Raw genomic sequence first — 20,736 nt, forward strand, 5'->3', positions numbered from 1 at the left:
TTATTGCAGATTCGGATTCGTCATAAAAAATGAAGCAAAATTTATTCGAATCATTTTTTAAAATTGCTGATAGATGGCGCTAATAAATCGTATTTTTCCAATTAAAGCGCCATCTATTAACAATTCTAAAAAATGTTTCGAATAAATGTTGCTTAATTTTTCGTGACGGATCCGAATCTGTAATAAATAGTGGGGGTTGCTATTTAAGATTTTAAGGTTACCCCCCACCCCACCTCCATGGGGTGGGTTGGAGGGTCACGTTTAGTGTTATTCGATAGCTTTTCGAAAAAGATTAAAAATTTGTTTTTTAGTTTCTCATTTGGAAGTGTATTTCGTGAGATATTAGACCCTTTCTATAATTTACCTATGGTATCAGGATAACTCGTTTTTCACAATTATAGCGCCATCTATCCACAGTTCGAAAAAATGTCTGGAATAAAAGTTGCTTACTTTTACGTAGCGAATTAAAATCAAGAAAAACTGGGGGTTTCTATTTGAGATTTTAAAGTTACCTCCAGGGGGTGTAGTGGGGGTTGGTGTTTGGTGTCATTGGATAGATTTTTGAAAATTATTGAACACGTATTTTTCAGTTTTTCGATCCGATGTTTAGTTCGGAAAATATTCGACCGTTCCACTACTTTTGGGACACCTTGTATATGTACATACGTTCATAAAATTTTTCGTTGTGTATTAGCGTTAATTGAAATATTAATACGGGTATTCATATAATATTATGTATTAATTCGTAATTAATATTTCAGTCAGCGGTATTAGTGAGTTACAATAGGTTTCCAATCTTTATCGCATCGTTTTTGATAATGTCTGCAGTAGTTATCGACGAAATTTCAAGAAAAAACAATTTCAGACCAGTGCCTATAAACCCTGAAAACGATGAATGTTTGTTACTTTATTCCTATATTTTTCTTTTACCTGCTTGTTTTTAAAGTTAGAATACTAGTAGCTGACTTTAAAGACCTCAGATTATCTTCCAGATCGATTATGGGAAGAGATCTTAAAAAAGTGAAAATAAAAACAACACATTGTATTAAAAATCGATTTATTTTACACACCTATCTCGTTTAGTACACAAAAATGATGAAACTTATAATACAGATTAGTATATCGATACGCAATACAAATCCAAATGTTGCCATAGCAATTTGGTAACAAATATAGTAACACTGCACTTACACAACCCTAACCAAAATTTACAATATTTAACAACATTCATTGTTATTTACATTGTTTTAAAATAGGGCTTTCAATTAAAATCTAATATAGCACCATATTATTCATGTGTTTATTTCCGGGAAATAAATGAAGTATTAATATTATTATTATATTACAAGTCAGTTAAATATATGCTATTTAAAGATATAAGTAAGAAAAGTGATAGACATGTATTTCAACAAATCCATTATGGCAATATATGAATCTCAATATTCATTAGTGAATATGTTTCTCCAATTGAATTCAGATTAGTTCGACAATATTCGACAATTTTATCCAGATTGTAGCTGGACTCCGCTTTTAAGATAAGTAAAACAGCGTAAAAGAATTTTCATAAAAAAAGGTTTGATGGCTTGAGGGTTCCCATGTTACGTCATGGACTCCGATTAAGGAGAACACAAAAACACGTGCATGGATGCTTATAAGAATGAAGTTATATGTTATTTACAGATGAACCTAGGTTTTGCATCTACCCTGATTCAAGAGGAATAAGAGTTTGAAGAGGATGGTCGACAAGACTCGGGCGTATTTATAGTAGTCTACATACGTACTGGTTCATCCATACAGTGGTCTACAAGTTATGGTGTGGGCTGGAATAATTTTTCATCACCGAACTGTTCCCATTTTTTGCGAAAGGCACTTTGAATCAATATCGATATATTGATCGTATCTTCTTAGAACCTGTTGTCCTTCCCTTTGCCACAGGTCCTGATTTGCGTTACATGTAAGAAAATGCAAGGCCACATACTGAAGAAACATTAAGAGTTTGGTTTCATAATGAGGATATTACACCTTTAGCTTGGCTAACACAATCGAGAGATCTTAATCCCATCGGAAATGTGTGAACTATGCTTCAGAGACGAATTGCTTCCCATCTGCACAATGTTCAGACAAGGTTTTAAAATCTTACACAGGAATGGATTCTGTTGCCTCAAAAAGATATTGATAATTCTATTTGTGCGCTGTTCATTCAGGTTATGCCCTTTTTGTTGGTTGTGAATATAGTATATTTCCACATTATGTCGAAATCCAAAATCGGATACCTCGGTCACATCATGAGCAACAGCGAGAGGTATGGATTACTGCAACTAATTTTACAGGGAACGGTAGAAGGAAAACAAGAACCAGGAAGGCGAAGGATTTACTGGCTGAAATTGTGTTAAGTGTAGTCCAGCCGACTTTTCAGCTATGCTGAATAGACAAAACTCAGCGATAGTGCGGAGAACAGAAGGTAACGTACAGTAAAACCTATTTATCTGCAACCGCGAAGAGAAAACGCGACAGACATTCGTTGATGCGGTGCAAGTGGCTTTGAAGGTTGCAGTTAAATTTGTTCAGTTATACTATACCGGGAGCCGGTGGTAATATTTAAATTAGCGAGTAGAAGATCAGATATTGTCACGGTCATATTTCTGTGCCGCGTAATATCAACCTTTTTCCTGTACGTTACAGATCCATTAGAAATAGCTTGTTTCCGTTATTAATCTTTGTGCAACCTTCATACTTTAATTTCGAAGCTGACAATTTAGATACATAGATATTTTAATAATGAAACTTTTATTTACGAATCAGGGGTAGTTGTGGATAACGGGTAATTCTCTTTCAATGCCACAACAGCAAACTTAAAAAACACAAAGTACGAAAAAACTACAAAAGAGTCAACACAGAATAAAAAGGCTGGATAAGAAAATAAAAAAGAACACTTTTTAATGTTGTGTTTTTTCTCAAATTTTTTGAAAAAATATTTGATCTAGCAAAACTGTAGCTATTTGTTACATCTACAAATACAAATAGAACCTTGTGTTCTAGAATTGCAAGACATCATATTATAAATTTCTTGTCAAAATACATGTCTTCTATAAAAATGTATTAACAATTTGAGCGTTGAATAGTGATATGATAAAAGTAACCTAAAATCTAAATCTACAAAATTCAAATTCCCTTTCACTAGGTTGTGGCGTAATGAAAAAGAAATCAAATTTTTACTTACAAACACTACACGTAAGGCACACTGTTATATAGCGTAAATAAAGCGATAGCATGGCTCCAACATCAGTAAATTTTCGTTACTAAACAGAAAGAAGTCTCAAATTCTTCCGTAGCACGTAAATATCAAGGTTAAATGGAGTATTATAACCAAACAGTTAATTTCGACCGACCCAAAATAACGATTCCAACTCGGCATAGTCTAGAGAGTTCTCGCTGTTACGAGAAGCGGCCAGAAGCCAGGCTTACGAGACGAATAGAGGGGGCGGACCGATTGTTCTAGAAATATATACCCTATGTTCCCGATTGTTCTAGAATAAACTTCTAAATAAATAGGTTTATATAAATTCGGACCGCTAGTTTTGTTTAAAATCGTGACAATATGTGTCAAAATGGTGTTTTTTTGAATTTTATCCAAACTTGTTAAACCCAAAAACATGGTTTCAAAGTTAAGCAAAAGTCTCAGCAAAATTTGGAGCATTTCGGAAAGGAGAAAAATAATTTTATGCATACCTACTGACAAAACAATTCACTCAGATTATTGTTGTAATTAATTAATGGGAACTTATGCCTGGTTGCACCAACAGATCTTAAGCTCCAGCTTAGCTAAGCTCTACTTATAGATAGGGCCTCCTTGAGTATCACTTACGTTGCACCATAATTTTAGATTCTTACCTTATTATCAATTATATCTATTATTATATTAAGGTATTCTTATTGTAATATATTATAATTATATTATATTAATTCTTATGATATTCTCGATTTAAGCTTAAGATCTGTTGGTGCAACCGGCCATTAATGTGGTTGATTGATGGATCTAAAACTAAAACTGCCCATGATCGTGGATCAGGAGTCTTTGGTCAAACATGCAATAAACAAGTCTTAGAGCCTAGGCCAATATACAACTGTGTTCAAGGCTGAAGTTTTTGCTTTGAAAGAAGATTTTTGTCGAAAGAAGACGTAATAGCTGCTGAGCACATTGATGAAATCAAGCGACAATCAACATTTATACAGAGAGCAAGCGACTATTCCAACCATAAAGAACCCACTCACCAAATCAAAACTGGTGAGGAATTGCAAAGTTCTCCTCGACAACCTGGTAAAGGATAATAAAAGTATATTTAATATGGGCGCCGGGTCATTAAACGGGTGTATGGGAATGAATTAACAGATTTGTTAGCAAAACAACGAAGAGGTTTCTAGCAAGGTTCTACAGGTTTTCAGCATGATTTCGGGAGAAACCTTTGTAGACTCAGAACCATTCTGTGGCATCACTAAAGATGCTAAAAAACGAGGTTCAAAGGTGGCTGATAAGAAATCATCGAAAGAAATGAAGAGCTACTCAAGGTCAAATCCAGACTAACAAAAAAATGACGAACATAGATAAAAACTCTCTGACAATTTGATGAACCTCGATAAAGGAGGGATTAAAAAGGTCACGGAAATGTTGACTGGATATTGACAAAAGAGACCGCCATATGCAATTGTAATGTGCTGGGTAATATGAGGCGGAAGCTCACTGGTCATCTGAGGCTTGAACCAGAAGAAATCCTTATGAAAAAAAATCAGGGTATGGTACAAAGGTCTTATGAATAGGTACCAGAGATTGAGGTATCTCGTCTAGTGTAAGAAAAAGCAGCTGGATTTAAAAACTTGTGACTTGATTTAAAAAATAAAAAAAAACTATTTTCGTCAAGATAATGCACCCTCTCACTAATCTCAAAAAACTATCGCGAAAAACAGTAAATTAAAGTACGAATGGTCTCAATATGCATCCTATTTGATAGATTTGGTTTCCTATAATTTTTGAATGTTCTCAGATTAAGTACAAAGAAGATCTTTGTCGAAAGAAGACGTAATCGCTGCTAGGGAAGCATATTTTGACAGATTTCCGAATTATGATTGAAGGGAAGGATTCTATAAATTAGAAAGTAGTGGATCAGGTGTCCTGTATTAAATTTAGTATATCAATATGAAAAATGAGGGTATTTCATGAATAACTTCTATTAAAAGAAGGAACTAACTTTGCCTGCATTGTAATATGTGGATTGAGTAGCTCAGTGTCATGTTGCCGGTCCCAAGCCCGGATAAAAGAGGAGGGGCCAGGTTAGGTTAGTCTCCTGCCCTGAAGGAAGACATATTTTGGCTCACAGAACCGAAACTGCCTAGGAACCTAGACGGATTAAATTCATGACGAACAAGGCAATCACAAAGGATAAACGAAAATGGAAAAAACGATTAAATGTAACCAGACTAGCATGCAAGAGCAATAGCAGGGAAGACAAGAAGGGATACAATACGAAACAACATCATAAAGGAACAATGTGGCGTACAATATGTAGTAATATGGGGTAGGCAAAGACGAAGAGAATGGTTCAGTCATGTAAAAAGAATGGAGGAGCACAGAGTACCAATAATTGCGCTAGAAGGAAAACAAGCTGGCAAGCGTCCACCGGGGAGACCACCAAAAAGATGAAGAGATAGCTCCCAGTCTACCTACCACGAAATACTTCAACGTCGGTCTCGGAATTAACAGATCGACAGATCTACAACAAGTATAAGAAGAAGAAGAAAAAAAAAAGGAACTGTTTCAGAGAAACAGATTTTTCTAAACTAGTGACGTGTTGTGTAATAATGCTTTTTTACATTCAGTGTACCCCACTAAAATTATCAACTATTACGTTTATACAGTGGCGTGCGGTGACTTTTTCGAAAGGGGAAGCGACTCAATAAGGATATAAAAATATTTTCTTAAGGGTCGAGGGTCGAGCAACTTTCCACCTGATAACACTCTGATGCGCAGGGGCTCTCTATCAGCAAAGTACTTAATTATGTGAGACGTCCTGCGTACAAGTACTCACACACTAAATCCGTGACGCGTGAATGCGTGAGGCACTCTATTCCCGCTATTTATAGTGACTAGTGACCTATCATTGATCTGTATTGCTAGCTCGGGCCTGAGTCCTCGCACCGGGCTTGGTTTTCTAAAGAAGAATCCTATTTAAAAAAAATATACTCCGAGGCATTTTCCACAACACACAACTTTCACTAAAATGACACTTATTTATACTCGAGGTCTATTCTCCTATCAACTTCTGATAATTGTTGAATGCAGTCTTTTTTAATGGATAATAGGGCTAACTTTCAAAGTCTGTCTTCGCTTGTTGAATTTCTTTTAAACTCTTAATTTGAAACTTTTAATGCATCTTAATACTGCAAAACTTCGTTCAATTGATGCACTTGTGGCTGGGATAATTAGTAGTACTAATTCACACAACTTGACCACTTCACACAGCGACTTGTTTAAACCAGTAGTTATAAAGAAATCCCAGATTTCTGGGTATTTCTTTATCATTTATGTCAGTTGTTTCATAAATGATACTTAACTGAGAATGCAAAGCTGGGATATCAAAACATTTTCATTATTTAATCGTAATGACATAAATTCCTCTGTGGGAAATTTTGATGAATTATAATTAGAAATATTAAGATTATATATAATTCTACAAATTTTAAATCGTTAAAATTTTGAAAGCTAGAATTCATTTGTTGTAGAATATTATCAAAAGGTCTCTTTGTTTTCTCTGTTTTCTCTGTCTCCGAAATTATCAATCTTCATTATTTTTCTTTCATGTTCAAACTCCATATGTTCAGTTTTATCCCAAATATTTTTAAACTGCTCTCGTTTTTTTAATTATCGTATTAATAAGGTCATCAATTTGTCTTATACAAAATGCAATACCATTTGATTTCTGTAAAATGTCAAATAAAAGATCAGTAAAAGGAAATATCTCTGCAAAAAATTTAAATCGAAATATTCTTTAAGCGAATGTATGTAATACCTAAGCACCCCTTAGCAGCAGTAACAGTCGAAGCATCTCACTTTCGGGAAGGCGATACGACGAGCGCTTCCATGGCATATCAAAAACCGCGCGACTAGTGGGTGCGGTCATTGAACCCTGACCAATTTTAAAAGGGACAACTGCATGACAAGCGGCGATTTTGAGATGCGCTTCTGCCAGGAGTGGACCAAATAGTTGAATTGTGTGCACATTGAGTTCGTTCGTACGCGATTAATTTTTAATATTCGTCAATGCCTATTGGCTAGGTAATATGTAGATTATTTGGATTAGGGAAAGAAATTTTATTATTAAATATTAATTAATAATATATTTTCTTATATCGACGAATAAATAGGGAAGCGGCGCTTCCCCCGCTTCCATGGACCGCACGCCTCTGCGTTTATATATTGACAAATCGTGGACTAGTTATGTACTTTTCACAATCTAGTCTTTTAAATACACATTCCATTATTTCAATGAATAATTTAACAGATTTATTCAGATATAAGAGGCAATAATGCAATAAGACTCAAACTTTCATTTTTACCATAATATACAGTAGTAGGGGAGAGGCTTGTACCTTGAACCGGATTTTTTCAAAGCTCAATTATTTTTAAGTTTTTAAATTTTAAGGAAACATTTTTGGATTAACTTGTTGTTTATACACCATAGTATACTACATTCAAAGGTTATTTTAATAAAACAAAACCAAACACATTTTTTAGAATTTTATTTATTAGAGTTAATTTGGTCCAAGGTACAAACCAGTCCTGGACCTTGATACACGTAGTCTTGTACATTGAACCACCCGTAAACCTTTAAAAATATATACAAAAAATTGTGTCATTCAAGATTGAACCTCTCAAAATCTAAGTCAAATACATGTACTCCTTTTTGCCTTTCAGACAACCCAGTCTTACTTGGTGGTTTAAGTTTGGGTAAGACATCTTCAATGCCAGTGTCAAATTGTTGATCACTTGGGCCAGAAAATTTGTTGCTGTTCAGAATTCGCTTCATATACTGGACCGTTAAATAGGGATTTACAGCAGTTACTTGTGCAACATAAAAATGTGCCTTCTTTTTTTCCAATTAATTTTGTACGGCCCAACGTACAAGACGTGATAGCGGTTCAAGGTACAAGACTCGGCCGAAAAGAAAACAAATGTGAATTTCACCTAATAAAACGGTTTTGTTATATTTCTCGCTATGTTTTTTAACTACCTGTTAGTATAGGCATACACACCCTGTGATTTAATTTACGATATATGTTAACACAAAAATTAAAAAAGAAAATTATCTATCCTATAAATAGTTACTTTTCACGAAATAAAACACTATATTTTTACGATAGCCGCAAATGGTTTCTAATCACGTTCAACAACTAACTACAGAATGACAACGATTGTAGAAGAACTTCAGACAATAAACACAGACAGTTCGCGTGCAAAATAAAAGAAAAATCGGGTGGCCCATGGTACAAGCTGGCCCAAGGTACAAGCCTCTCCCCTACCAATACTGGCGATTGATTATTATTGAAACCATTTTGTTTTATCCATACTTTTACTCGTCAAATTATCATATTAAGTAGTTATTTTTAACCTGAAGAATCTACTAGTTTGGCGAAAAGAATCACAAAACTCCTTCAATATGTTCGGTGACGAAAAATTACTTTTGTTAAACATAATAAGGAACTTGATTAGTAACGGTAGTACCGGAGCCAGTCTCTGCATTTGATTCATGGTTCATCTCGGACACAATTTAACCAGTAAATGTGAGAGAACATAATAATTTATTGAAACATCTTTTGAATGGCACTATTCTCAGTGGCGTATCTGAAAGAGAATATTTTTTGTCTGTACAGACTACAAAAGTTCTCATTTATATAAGTAAATTATGTCCTAACAAACCGATAATATGTATACATATTATATCATAATTTTTAGTTAATTTCACTATCAAAAAGTTAGTTATTTAACTAAAGTGGAAAAAATACAATGTCTGATATACTAAATGTGCTGTCACGAATGACAGCTCTGGATTGGTACGATTATTCTATATATAGATAATGGAATGAACAACGAATAATCTAATTTTACAAACGATAAGTAGATGGAATATATTTTAAAACCTGGAGTCACCAGTGACTACTATTATTTTGTTTGTTGCTTGTTACTTACATATTTGCATTTACAGTACGGCTAGAAACTTTTCGTTATTCTTTCATGTTGAAATACAACTGGAAATGTCGTAGCTACTTTTCTGTACCAATTTTTGGTAGGGGAGCCCAAGCGGCGATTTTTGCAGTTACTCGAGCGCCTCAGAAGATCACATGGGGAGAAACCTTGTACCCTGTAAATGTACGCTTACCATATATTGGATCTTAATACAGGGGAGGTCGTTAAGGGGGTCCGAAAAAATCTATACCCCATTTTTTATTGCAGATTTGGATTCTTTACATAAAAATAAGTAACTTTTATTCGAAACATTTTTTCGAATAATGGGTAGATGGTGCTATAATCGGAAACAACGATTGTTGGAAATGGAAAATTAAATTAAAACATCGAAAGTCCCCACTTAAATGGAAAACTTTAACTTTTTATGGTTTTAGGACCTAATATTCACAACCCATAACGCTTGAGTATCTGCAAATTTAGCATACTTTCCTCCCCTACTATTACCTCTTTCATGCCAGTTAAAAATCGATTTTATCATGATCAGCGCATAAAGACACTAGTAAATGATGAAAGGGTTGCCAATCATATTGGTCGCTCCCAATGACAATAGGCCTCATTTTTACATACTATGGAAGGTTGAGTTCAATACTACACAGTTGCTTGGCTTCATGGTATGTGATTAAAACCAAGACAAAGTTGTTTTTAAGTTTTATATATATGTGTACATGTCTCTCGTTTTGTGTTTTTTAGCTTGTAGTTTGTATTGAGAAGACTTTTTTGTACTGGGCCTGATGATGAGTCATATATTGTAAGACTCGAAACCGGTTGCCCCACGATTATGTAACAACTAATAAAAATACAAACTAAAGATTGCGAGTATTGACTCAATTACCATATCCAATTACACTAGTAAATATTTATTGGCATTATCACAGAAAGTAAAAATAATGTTTAGTTGAACAGTTAGAATACGAAAAGTGGCGAAATTTGTAAAAATAACGAAGAGACGTACGATGTATAACGTGTTAAACATATCAGAAATGGTACTGTTATGGAGAAAGGTCTTAATTATAGAAGACCATACAAAATATGGTGTTATAACACCTTAGTGATACTAATCCACAAAAAAGAGGATACAGCTGATTTGGAAAACTACCGACCAATCAGTTTAGTGAGCAATCTCTATAAACTTTTCACAAGAATAATCACCACTAGACTGAAAAACAAATTGGACTTTTACCAATCAATAGAAAAGGGCGGTTTTAGTAGTGGATTCGGAACAAATGACCATCTTCAAAGTGTTAAGACGGTAATTGAAAAATCGATTGAGTACAATAGGCCACTTGTCCTTGCCTTTGATACCGTTGAGCTGAACACAGTCTTGCTTTACATATATGAAGTATCGATTATCGATATACTAAGCTAATATACAACATCTATAATAACGCCACAATGGTAATGAAGCTGCACGAGAATACCAATCCCACACGAATTGGCAGAGGAGTACGGCAGGGCGATACTATGTCACCTAAGTTGTTTAACACCATTCTGGAATATGCCTTTAAGATGCGTGATTGGAGGAAGAAAGGTTTAAATATAGATGGAGAAAATCTAACAAACTTGCGTTTCGCAGATGATGTAGTTCTACTGGCAGACAATTTAAAGGATATTAGAATAATGTTGCAAGACCTTCAATAAGTGTGCTCTAACGTTGGCTTAAAAATTAACATAATTAAGACAAAGCTAATGACAAACCTGGTACCGAGTGAAAACATTGTCATTAACGACTGCGATATGGAGTTTGCGGAAAAGTACAAATATCTTGGTCATGAAATACGAATCACGAGAGACAATCAAACCTGCGAATTATCCTCTGCTGTTGTATATACCTGTATGTCTGTATCCTCACAGATGTTGTATATCAGGTGGCTAAACTTAAATGGAACTAGGCCGGTCATGTGGCCCGTCTGACATATGGGAAATGGACAAAGAGGTTGCTCGAGTGAAAACCAAGAGCCGATAACAGAAGTAGAGAAAGACTACCCATGCGATGGACGGGCGATATAAAAAGAATGACCAATAATTAGATTCTAAGCTCCCAGGACAGAAGACGGAAATAGGGAAGGCAATATTACAAGTGCCGTGAAAAATAGTACACTAAGTGCACAATCAAATTTCGCAGGGACTAAAGCAGGGAGATGGGCTGGCCCCAACATTGTTTAACCTGGTACTGGAGCATGTGGTTAGGCAAATGCAAACTGGACGAGGAAACCTACTGACCAACCGAACGGTTCAACTGGCCGCTTACGCCGATGATATTAATATTATGAGTAGAACATCAACAGGAGCACAGGAAACAGACGTAGAGTTAAAACACAAACAAAAATGCTAGGTCTTGAAATTAACACAGAAAAAACAAAAATAATGACTCAGACGAGAAGAGATATAGTCCCACAAAACATTATACATGAAGATGACATTGAAACTGTTGGAAAGTTTACATACCTGGGAGTAGAAATATATGCCGAGGGATCAGAAGATGGAAAAATACGGAAGAGAATAACGCAGACAAACAGAGCCTATTTTGCCCTCTCCCATATATTTCGGTCTAAAAGTGTCCACCGAAATATAAAGATGAGAATCTATAAAACCTTAATTCGGCCAATAACATGCTATGGAGGTGAAGTCTGGGTCTTGAAGGAAACATCCAAAAACAAACTCGACACATTCGAAAGGAAAGTACTGAGGAGAATACTAGGACATGTAAAGGAAAACGGAATCTTCAGAAGTCGATACAACAACGAGCTTTATCAACTTTATAAGGAAACACCCCTGTCAGACTTCATTAGAATACAAAGACTGCAATGGGCCGGACATGTGATAAGAATGGGAGAAGATAGGCTACCAAAAAGAGCACTGAATGCTAGAATGCATGGACAGAGACCGGTTGGAAATCCAAGAAAACGCTGAGAAGACACAGTAAACAGCGACGCACAAGCCCTTTTAGGAGTCCGTGTATGGAGAAGAGCAGCCACAGAGAAGCAAGGGTGGAGGCAAAAAATAAAGGAGGCCAAGGCTCAATTTGGGCTGTAGTGCCGTAGAAGAAGAAGAAGTGCACAATCCCGTGAATTTATAGACAATGCTTCAAAATTTACGCAGGAGGAAACAGAAGAAAATTTTACTATGTAACAGGTCCTCCTAATTGCCTTCTTTATTGAGGTTGGCGATCAATATGGCAAATTTAAGTCATTTTCTCTTGAGAGGGTGCAATTTCTGACATTTCGTAGCCAAGATTTGTAACAGGCAACAAATAAAAATCCGAAAAACCTTTGAAACGCGATTGATCTGCATTGATTGGCAGTTTCAGATATTTCTGTTGACTTATAGTCGCAATGTTGCAAGTAGTGACAACATCGCGAGGCATAGAGGGCCGATTAGTCCAAATCGGTGGGATAGACTGGCATAGCCAAATTTCGTGATATATCGTTTGAAAGTGACCTTAGGGTCTTCCTACCATAAGGCAAATACAAATTTTACAGTATTTGAATAATAATTTATAAAAAAAATTAGCAGTCACTGGTGTTCGGCTTTGTTTATCTAAAATTTATAATTTAATATTTATTTGTGACTTATTAGTTGCAAGCTTTTAGTGACAATTCTTATAATGAATGAAAAACTGGTTTCCAAAATAATTGTAATCGAAGATAAGTAAAATTCTTGATTATAAATATTAATTAGATCAGTATTAAAACTTCGATACGCCACTGAATCGTAAGTACTTAAAATACACAAAACTCATACAGAATCACAGTCTCTGTGCGCTGCTCATCTTATTTTTCTTAGACATCTTAAACCATCCAGCCGATTTTTCCGGATTTCGGGGCATGGACACTGACCGAGATACATCCCTATGTCTTCTCTCTTGGCCTCCCAGCGACTCAACGGAAAGACTTTTGGAAGCCATCTTTTTTTCCTCTTTTTCTCGGGTATATCTCGAATTTTCATTGGGATACCGGTCTTTTTTCTTGTATAAAGTAGAGTTAGAACCTTTAGAAAGGTTCTCTTTAGACCTTCTTAGTGTCTGTGAAGATAAATTTTCTTTTGATTTCGACAGTTTTAATAAAGTTGAACCGTTCGAACCGTGGGATCCGTTGGAACTAGTATAGTTCTTTCGAGACTCCTGGGCTTTCTTTTTAAGTGTTGATGAACTGTCTTTCCGAGGGGTAGGTGTTTTTGAGATTTTTTGTTCGTATTTTCCATTTTTGCCATTTTTCGGGTACTGGCTGTAGTCGATATCTACGTCTCTAGGGTTTCGTGGTTTCCAAGGTGCCAAAACTGAAAAAGATCGGCTTAAAGTTTTAACCTGCTGAACTTTAGATCCATTAGAGGCCAATTCTTCTCTTGAGGCGGCCCTCCGTCCATTTTTTAAATATCCAGGCCCTGGAATGTCACCAACTGAAAAAAAAAAGAGAATATGTTATATTCACTGTGTGCATGTGTTTTCAAATGCAATCCAAAGACAAAATGTTTGCAATCCAATACTCAGAAATTAATTGTTTCTGAGTTACAAAGCTCCAAAGTGTTAGTTTTTAGGCCATTTGACACTGCAGGGTGTCAAAAAGGGTTGTTAGTGTGACAAACTTTGAACAGCGTGTTCAAATTTTTCTTACAAACTGATGATTTATTTATTGCTCTGAAACCGGTTGAGAGATGCAAATGAAATTTGATGGTCTTTAAGACGTAGTTATTGCAAATTTTTTACAGGTACAATTAACAATTTATTTTCATCATTGATGCGCATAGGGCAACGGTACCAATTTTGATCTAATTTGGACCCAAAAACAATTGATTTTTGGGTCTAAATTGAAATGGATCTTGGGGCAATAACAACTCAATCAGCATGATCAAAGCTACCTACCTCTCTGCAAAAGTGCCGGGGTTCTTTGTGATGGAAAGACAAATTATAAAATAGCAGGGAGTGACTATCATATATAGCAGATATTGCTAAGAGAACAAGTATGAGAGATGGGCAGTGAAACATATTGAAGCTATGGATCAAATAGAATTACGCGACACTATTAATAGAAAAATGAATATATGGTGCTTCTCTATGGAGGGTTTTTTTAGTGCGTCATAGTTTTTAGATTTCTTTGTAACGCATTAAGTTGGAAGCACCCTCCCCCCTTATCTATGGTTGGAAGTGACAGACAAAAAGGTACGTCGATGCTTTAACTCATTTATAACATTTATTATAGTTGTTGATAGATGGCGCTATAATAAAAAAGAATGTGTGTGTACTTTGTACGCACGTAAGAAGTTATACTTCTATTATATAATTTCAACGAAATAAGTATACTTAACAGTTACAATACAAAAAATTAACAATTTAACAATAATTACCAAAAATTAACCAAAACTTAACAATGCCAAAAATAAAAAAAAATAAAGAATATGACTCGTCCGGGATTTGAACCCGCGATCTCGCGATTTCTCGATCTCTGGTCCAATGCTCTACCAACCAGGCTATCAATGCGCTTGTTATTGACGTTTCGGATATACATAATTACACATCACGGTGACAGGTGAAATATAAAAATAGATATTTTATTATTTTACAAATTAATATAATATAAAATTTCTCAAAAAATATAACAATAATAATATTAGAAGAATTGGGAAAGTAAGGACAATTTTGCTGTAGTCGAGGAATGTAGTGAAATAGTGATAGTAGAATGCAAAAATGGGAAGGATAAAAATGCAAAAATATGCCACAAAATCTCATTTTGGGAACTTAAATGAATCAAAAGATAAACACTTAGGATCCATAGGTGCGAGAGAGAAAGAGAGAGAGAGAGAGAGAGAGAGAGAGAGAGAGAGAGAGAGAGAGAGAGAGATGAGCAAGGTCATGAAGGAATATTATTAACCAACTACGAAAAAAATTTTAGAATAAAAATAAGAAAAAGGAAGGAAGAATCAAAAAAGGAATAATTGAAATAGGTTTAAATATACATAAACAATTGGAAAAGTGGAAAAGCATTGAACAAAAAAGATTTCAACAATTGAAACGGATAACAGAGGCCCAAAAATAAAAAAGTGTATAAGAAAACAGACAACAAATGCTTCTTAAAAAGGCACTAAGAAGATTTTAACAAAAAAAGTTATTTGTTCTTTTTATTATATACAGAGAGGCTGGACGAAAACGAAACAGAGGAACTACGACATTTTTAAAAACCCAGCAAATATTCAATGTTTGTACATTTTTCCGGTATTTTCGATTATTTTACTTTCACCCCTAAACCAACGTAAGAATAATCCCGACATTCTGCAATTGCAATTGGGCTCAAATAAGCTATCGTTTGAAAGCCCTTGCAATTCCTTATTATACTCAAAGAACGCAATAGTTGGAATTGTTGCATGATAATTGTTGCATGAAATGTTACTTATTGCTTACTAAAATAATAATTATAAAATTATAGACTTATACACGTAAAATTATAGGTACTAGCCACGCCACTGACATTGCTCCTCTTTCTCCTCAAATTCCCTAATAATCCAAGAACGTCGAAATGAATCACTGACAACTATTTCGTTCTCTGACTATAGTCTTTAAATTTTTAAATTCGGTCCAATACTTTATTTGATTTATTACAAAAAAAAATACATTTTAAAATTGATGTTTTTAGCTAGCTACTTATTTCTTAGTTGACCAGATTGTGAAACTGATGACCACCGGCGTTCATACAGTGTGGCAAATGTGACAAAAAAAAAACAAAAGCTATGCGAAGAAAGAAATTAAAATCTCAGCCATTGGCGTACTAAATCAACTAATTAAACTGGTAAATACAATGTAGTGTAAACCCTTTTAAATAATTAAAATAAAGTACCTATTGAACTGGATTTAAACATTTAAAGACTAATGTAGGTATAGAGTATGGTAGGGGCGTTCAAACAATGACCTATTTGACGTCCATTATGTGGATTTGCCCTACATTTGCTCTGGCTTAGGGGTGAATATTAAATAATCAAAAATACCATAAAAGTATGTCCCCTTTTAATCAATAATTGTATCGCCGCTTGATTTTTCAAATATGTCGTCGTAGTTCCTGATAATACCTTTGTTTCGTTTTCGAACCGGTATGGAATTTCTTTATCAATTAAAGATTATTCGTACCTGTAGCAGCATGCAAATAGACGATACTTCTTTGCGACTGTTGGCTGCTATCACCTTCCGTGGAACTTTCCACCGAGCTGACTTCATTCTTTCTCCTCCTGCTTCGCTCTTTGTCATGCCGTGAAGTTTCTCTAGAAGGAGTTCGATGGTGTTCTCTAGATGGAGTTCGATGGTTTTCTCTAGATGGAGTTCGATGGTTCGGTGACATCGGTGGCTTCAGACCTCTTCTGGATTCTTTCGTCTCCCTTTCGGACTCAGAAACATTAGTCATAGACTTGTAGTTATTTCTAGGCGACTTGAATTCCTCTGAAATGTTATGAAGCTCCCTTGTGGACTGACTTCTGGCTCTGGATGGTATTCCTGCACGAGTTTTGGTGGACGTTTTGTGGCGTATACTATCGTTCGATTCCTGGTCGGTGTCTCCGAAAAATCGGAGATTTTTCGTGGGTTTTGTGGGAGTGTCATCTTCGGTTCCGCTGGTGAAGTTGGCATCCTTTTCTCCCTGTGTAGAAAATATTAAATTAGCAATTAGTAGAAACTTAAGACATTATGAAATATGTAATACAACTTATTGCTATCATAACAATAGGAAGGAAGAGGCGTCATAAGGGCTAAAAAGAAAAGATCAGGCAATAGCATAGCTATCGTTGCTATCGTATGTAGACCAAGCGGTGACTTCAGATAGTAATAATCCGGTCGTATACCAAAAAGATACTAAGGCCTCGTCGGGAGCTTTATTAGGGGGATATGCCTAATAGAGAATTAACAGACGGTTAACAAATAGATATCAATTAACTAACAGTTTGACACAAAGAAAACAAGTTTGTTTTGGTTTTTCTTGTTTCATACGGTGTCAAAACTTCGATTGCTGACTCATAAATGCTTAATTTGATTCACAGTTTTTTCCAATCTTTGATAATCAGCCTGCTTTTGTGATATCCTCGTAGCCATATCTTTCTAATCGGATAGGTTTATCCAATCGGCGGCAGTCACGTGATTATCCCACTGCCGCCGACTGTTAGTGTAGGAAACAGAGGTTGAACCTCGCAAAATGGGCACATGTCCGGTTTTCTTTATTTTTTCTGGTATATCAAGGGGTGATTATTATGAGACTAACTTTTTCTTAAAAAATTTCGCCCCGGAACCCCCCCTTTTCGTCCCGTTAAAGGGGGTAATTTGTGGTTTTTGCGAAACGTAGCTCTTCCTACACGTTTTGCAAAAAATTTCTTTGATAGGAATATGAAGAGGACTATCTTTCCTACTATTTATTTCTCGAAAGCATAATAATATGTCTATCACCCACTGTTTAGCGGGGGTGGCGCCGCAAAGTTGACAAGATTTTAAGAAAGATGTTTAAAAAAAAATTATTTTTTTCTAACTGTAATGGAAATCAAGAAGAAATCCTGCGGCAAATAAGTGGCTGATTTTTTGGTATAGGTTTCATTTAAGGGCATATGCTCATTTTTTAATTACAGGGTATTACATTTGTAGAAACCCCTTTTTATACCGTCTGAGCCGCCTATACTAGAGTAAAAAAACTTTCAGCGATTACCCATGTACTGGTGTGATTTACAAATTTGTATAATGTACTCTCATATTTTCCCCGAAACCACCCCTAAAAAAAGGAGAATTAATAAAAAAGTAATTTTTTTGGAATCCTTCACACACCATGCCCTTTATTAAAATGCTTTATATATAATTTTGAGCACGTTTTTATTATCCATGCATGGACATGGAGCGATTTCTTGGTGCAACCCATTTAGCCAAAAATATAAAATAAAATGAAGGGTTGAAAAAATTTTTTTTTGCTTTTTGACCCATGTGGACAAATGCTCCATCAATAGGGTTTTTCATAAATATATATATGGTTATTGCAACATCCCTGCGGAAACTACCCCTATACCTGAAAATAAACTGCGGAAACTATCCTTATCCCTTGGCGAGCATGTTTTTACGATTTTCTCATTACCTATGCATTCTTTTGAAACAAAACTTATACAGAATTAAAGACCATTATTTTCTCTACAAACAAGGTCCTATGCATTTTTTTCGTATAAGCAACCGTTACGGCACAGTGGCGCCGTAAACATCAAAAATGCTTTGGAGGGCTCCAGTTTTTGTTTTTTTTTTCGTCACCTATTCATTTTATTGATAACGTACTTATGGAAAATAAAAGAACACATTGTCTGCTACACATTATGACCTATGCATATTTCACTTTCTTTGCACCCTAAAGCCACAGTGGTGGCCCAAACTAAATTTTTGATTATTTTCTTTATTAATTCTTCTTTTTTTATGGTGGTTCCGGGGAAAATATGGGGGTGCACTACACAAATTTGTAAATAACACGTACATGGGTAATCGCTGAAAGTTTTTTTACTCTAGCATTGGCGGTTCAGATGGTATAAAAAAAGGTTTTTTAAAATGTAACACCCTGTAATTAAAAAATGGGCAATTGCCCTTAAATGAAACTTATACCAAAAAATCAGCCACTTATTTGTGATAAATTGCCGTAGGGATTAACATTACAGTTACGGAGAAATAATTTTTTTTAAAAACATATTTTTTAAAAACTTGTCAACTTTGGGGCGCCACCCCCGCTATACGGTGGGTGATAGACATATGCTGTCGGGTCATAAATAGTAGAAAATATAGTCCTCTTCATATTCCTATTAAAGAAATTTTTTGCAAAACGTACAGGAAGGGCTACGTTTCGCAAAAACCACAAATTACCCCCTTTAACGGGAGGAAAAGGGGGGTTCCGGGGCGAAATTTTTTAAGAAAAAATTAGTAACATAATAAGCACCCCTTAATATACCAGAAAAAAAATAAAACCGGAATTGTGTCCATTTTGCGAGGTTCAACCTCTGTTTCCTACACTATGTATAAACTTCTCCGATTAGGAAGAGATGCCTACCCTAAATACAAACATTTTTCTCTGTCGCACAGTTTTAGATTGCTACAAACCTAACCTAACCTAACCTAACCTAAACTTTTTCCCTATTATTTCGTATGTAATTTTATTAAATTAATTAATACTGCACCAATTATAAAGTTTATCCCAAACCCCTTTTTTTAGTGCGTCATTAATTTTGACGTCATATTTATAAGATTTGAGTCAGAATACAGTAGGAAAAATGAAAAAATACCCATGAACGAACATATAAAACACGCTGTATTTTCCTGTCACCGTGTCACACAAAAAATTGGCCAGCGCAAGTACATGTAATAATTATTATTACATGTACTAGCGCTGGGCAATTTTCTTTGTGACACGGTGACAGGAAAATACTTTATATGTTCGTTCATGGGTATTCTTTCATTTTTCCGACTGTATTTATGTTTATATAAATTATAAATATCAATATTTATATAAAAATTTTGCAGAATATTAGATAATATTTAAATCATTTAAGGAAAAAATAAATACATCTAGAATACAATTTCACTACACAATGTCCGAATATACCAACGACATAAAATATTTATATTTACGTCGTTGACAAATTTCCAACCTAGAATTACAATAGACCATTCCAGAGTGACGTCATTTGAAAGCGGCTGAGGAGCATCTTGTAAACAAAGTACGTTTAGTGCAGAAAACTATTGTTTAATTTAAAAATATGATTAAAATACCAGCGTTTTGTTCAGTTGTAAAGTGTTTCAGTAAAGGTAAAAGAGATAAAATGAGTTTTTTAGAATACCAGCCGCATTTGAAGATCGAGATGTTTTAATAAATGCACTCTCAACACAACGAAGGGAGTTGTGGGTCAAGAATACTGATTTTCTGATTATGCCGGGTTTTGCATCCCCTGTGAGGGAATCATAATATCCAATATTTGACATTTTTGTAGTTAAAATCGCCGAATTTTTATAATAAAACGAGAAAATAGCAAAAATAACAATGAAAACACAATATTTGCCCCTTAGCAGTCGCGTGACCTGGAATGGTCAATTGTCATTTTATCCGCTAAAATTGTGAAAGTACTGTCATATGGAATGGTCAATTGTCATTTTATCCGTTAAAATTGTGAAAGTACTGTCACGATAGATTACTTTTGTTTCAAATTATCTTTATTCGCTTCATGGATTGGATATTTATTTAGAGTATTGTAATTGTCATACATATTATAAGTCGCTTTAATATGGAAATATCCTTCTACAAATACATAATTTTCGAAGTCCTACGTCTGATAATCACGGACGTACGACGTACGTTTATTTCTGTACTTCGACCTTAATGCGTTATAGTGAATTCGACAAACTATTAGTACACGCACTGAAAAAGGAGTTTGGGATAAACTGTAAAAAACATTTTAAACCAATTGAT

General features: G+C 35.0%; 1 protein-coding gene across 8 annotated transcripts in view; it reads right to left on the minus strand.

Moving 5' to 3' along the window:
* Nucleotides 1-1,040: 1,040 nt before the first annotated feature.
* The window catches only part of LOC114328375 (uncharacterized), a 985,491-nt gene continuing 965,795 nt past the window's right edge, over nt 1,041-20,736 (minus strand). For all 8 annotated transcript variants that reach the window (XM_050654288.1, XM_050654283.1, XM_050654289.1 and 5 more), the window contains 2 exons: nt 16,407-16,908; nt 1,041-13,690 (listed from right to left, as the gene is read on the minus strand). In XM_050654288.1, coding sequence (XP_050510245.1) covers nt 13,041-13,690; nt 16,407-16,908 — 1,152 coding nt within the window. In that variant the 3' untranslated portion in view covers nt 1,041-13,040. The remainder of the gene's footprint in view (nt 13,691-16,406; nt 16,909-20,736) is intronic.

Source organism: Diabrotica virgifera, chromosome 6 (assembly GCF_917563875.1).
Source record: "Diabrotica virgifera virgifera chromosome 6, PGI_DIABVI_V3a".
NCBI lineage: Eukaryota > Metazoa > Arthropoda > Insecta > Coleoptera > Chrysomelidae > Diabrotica > Diabrotica virgifera.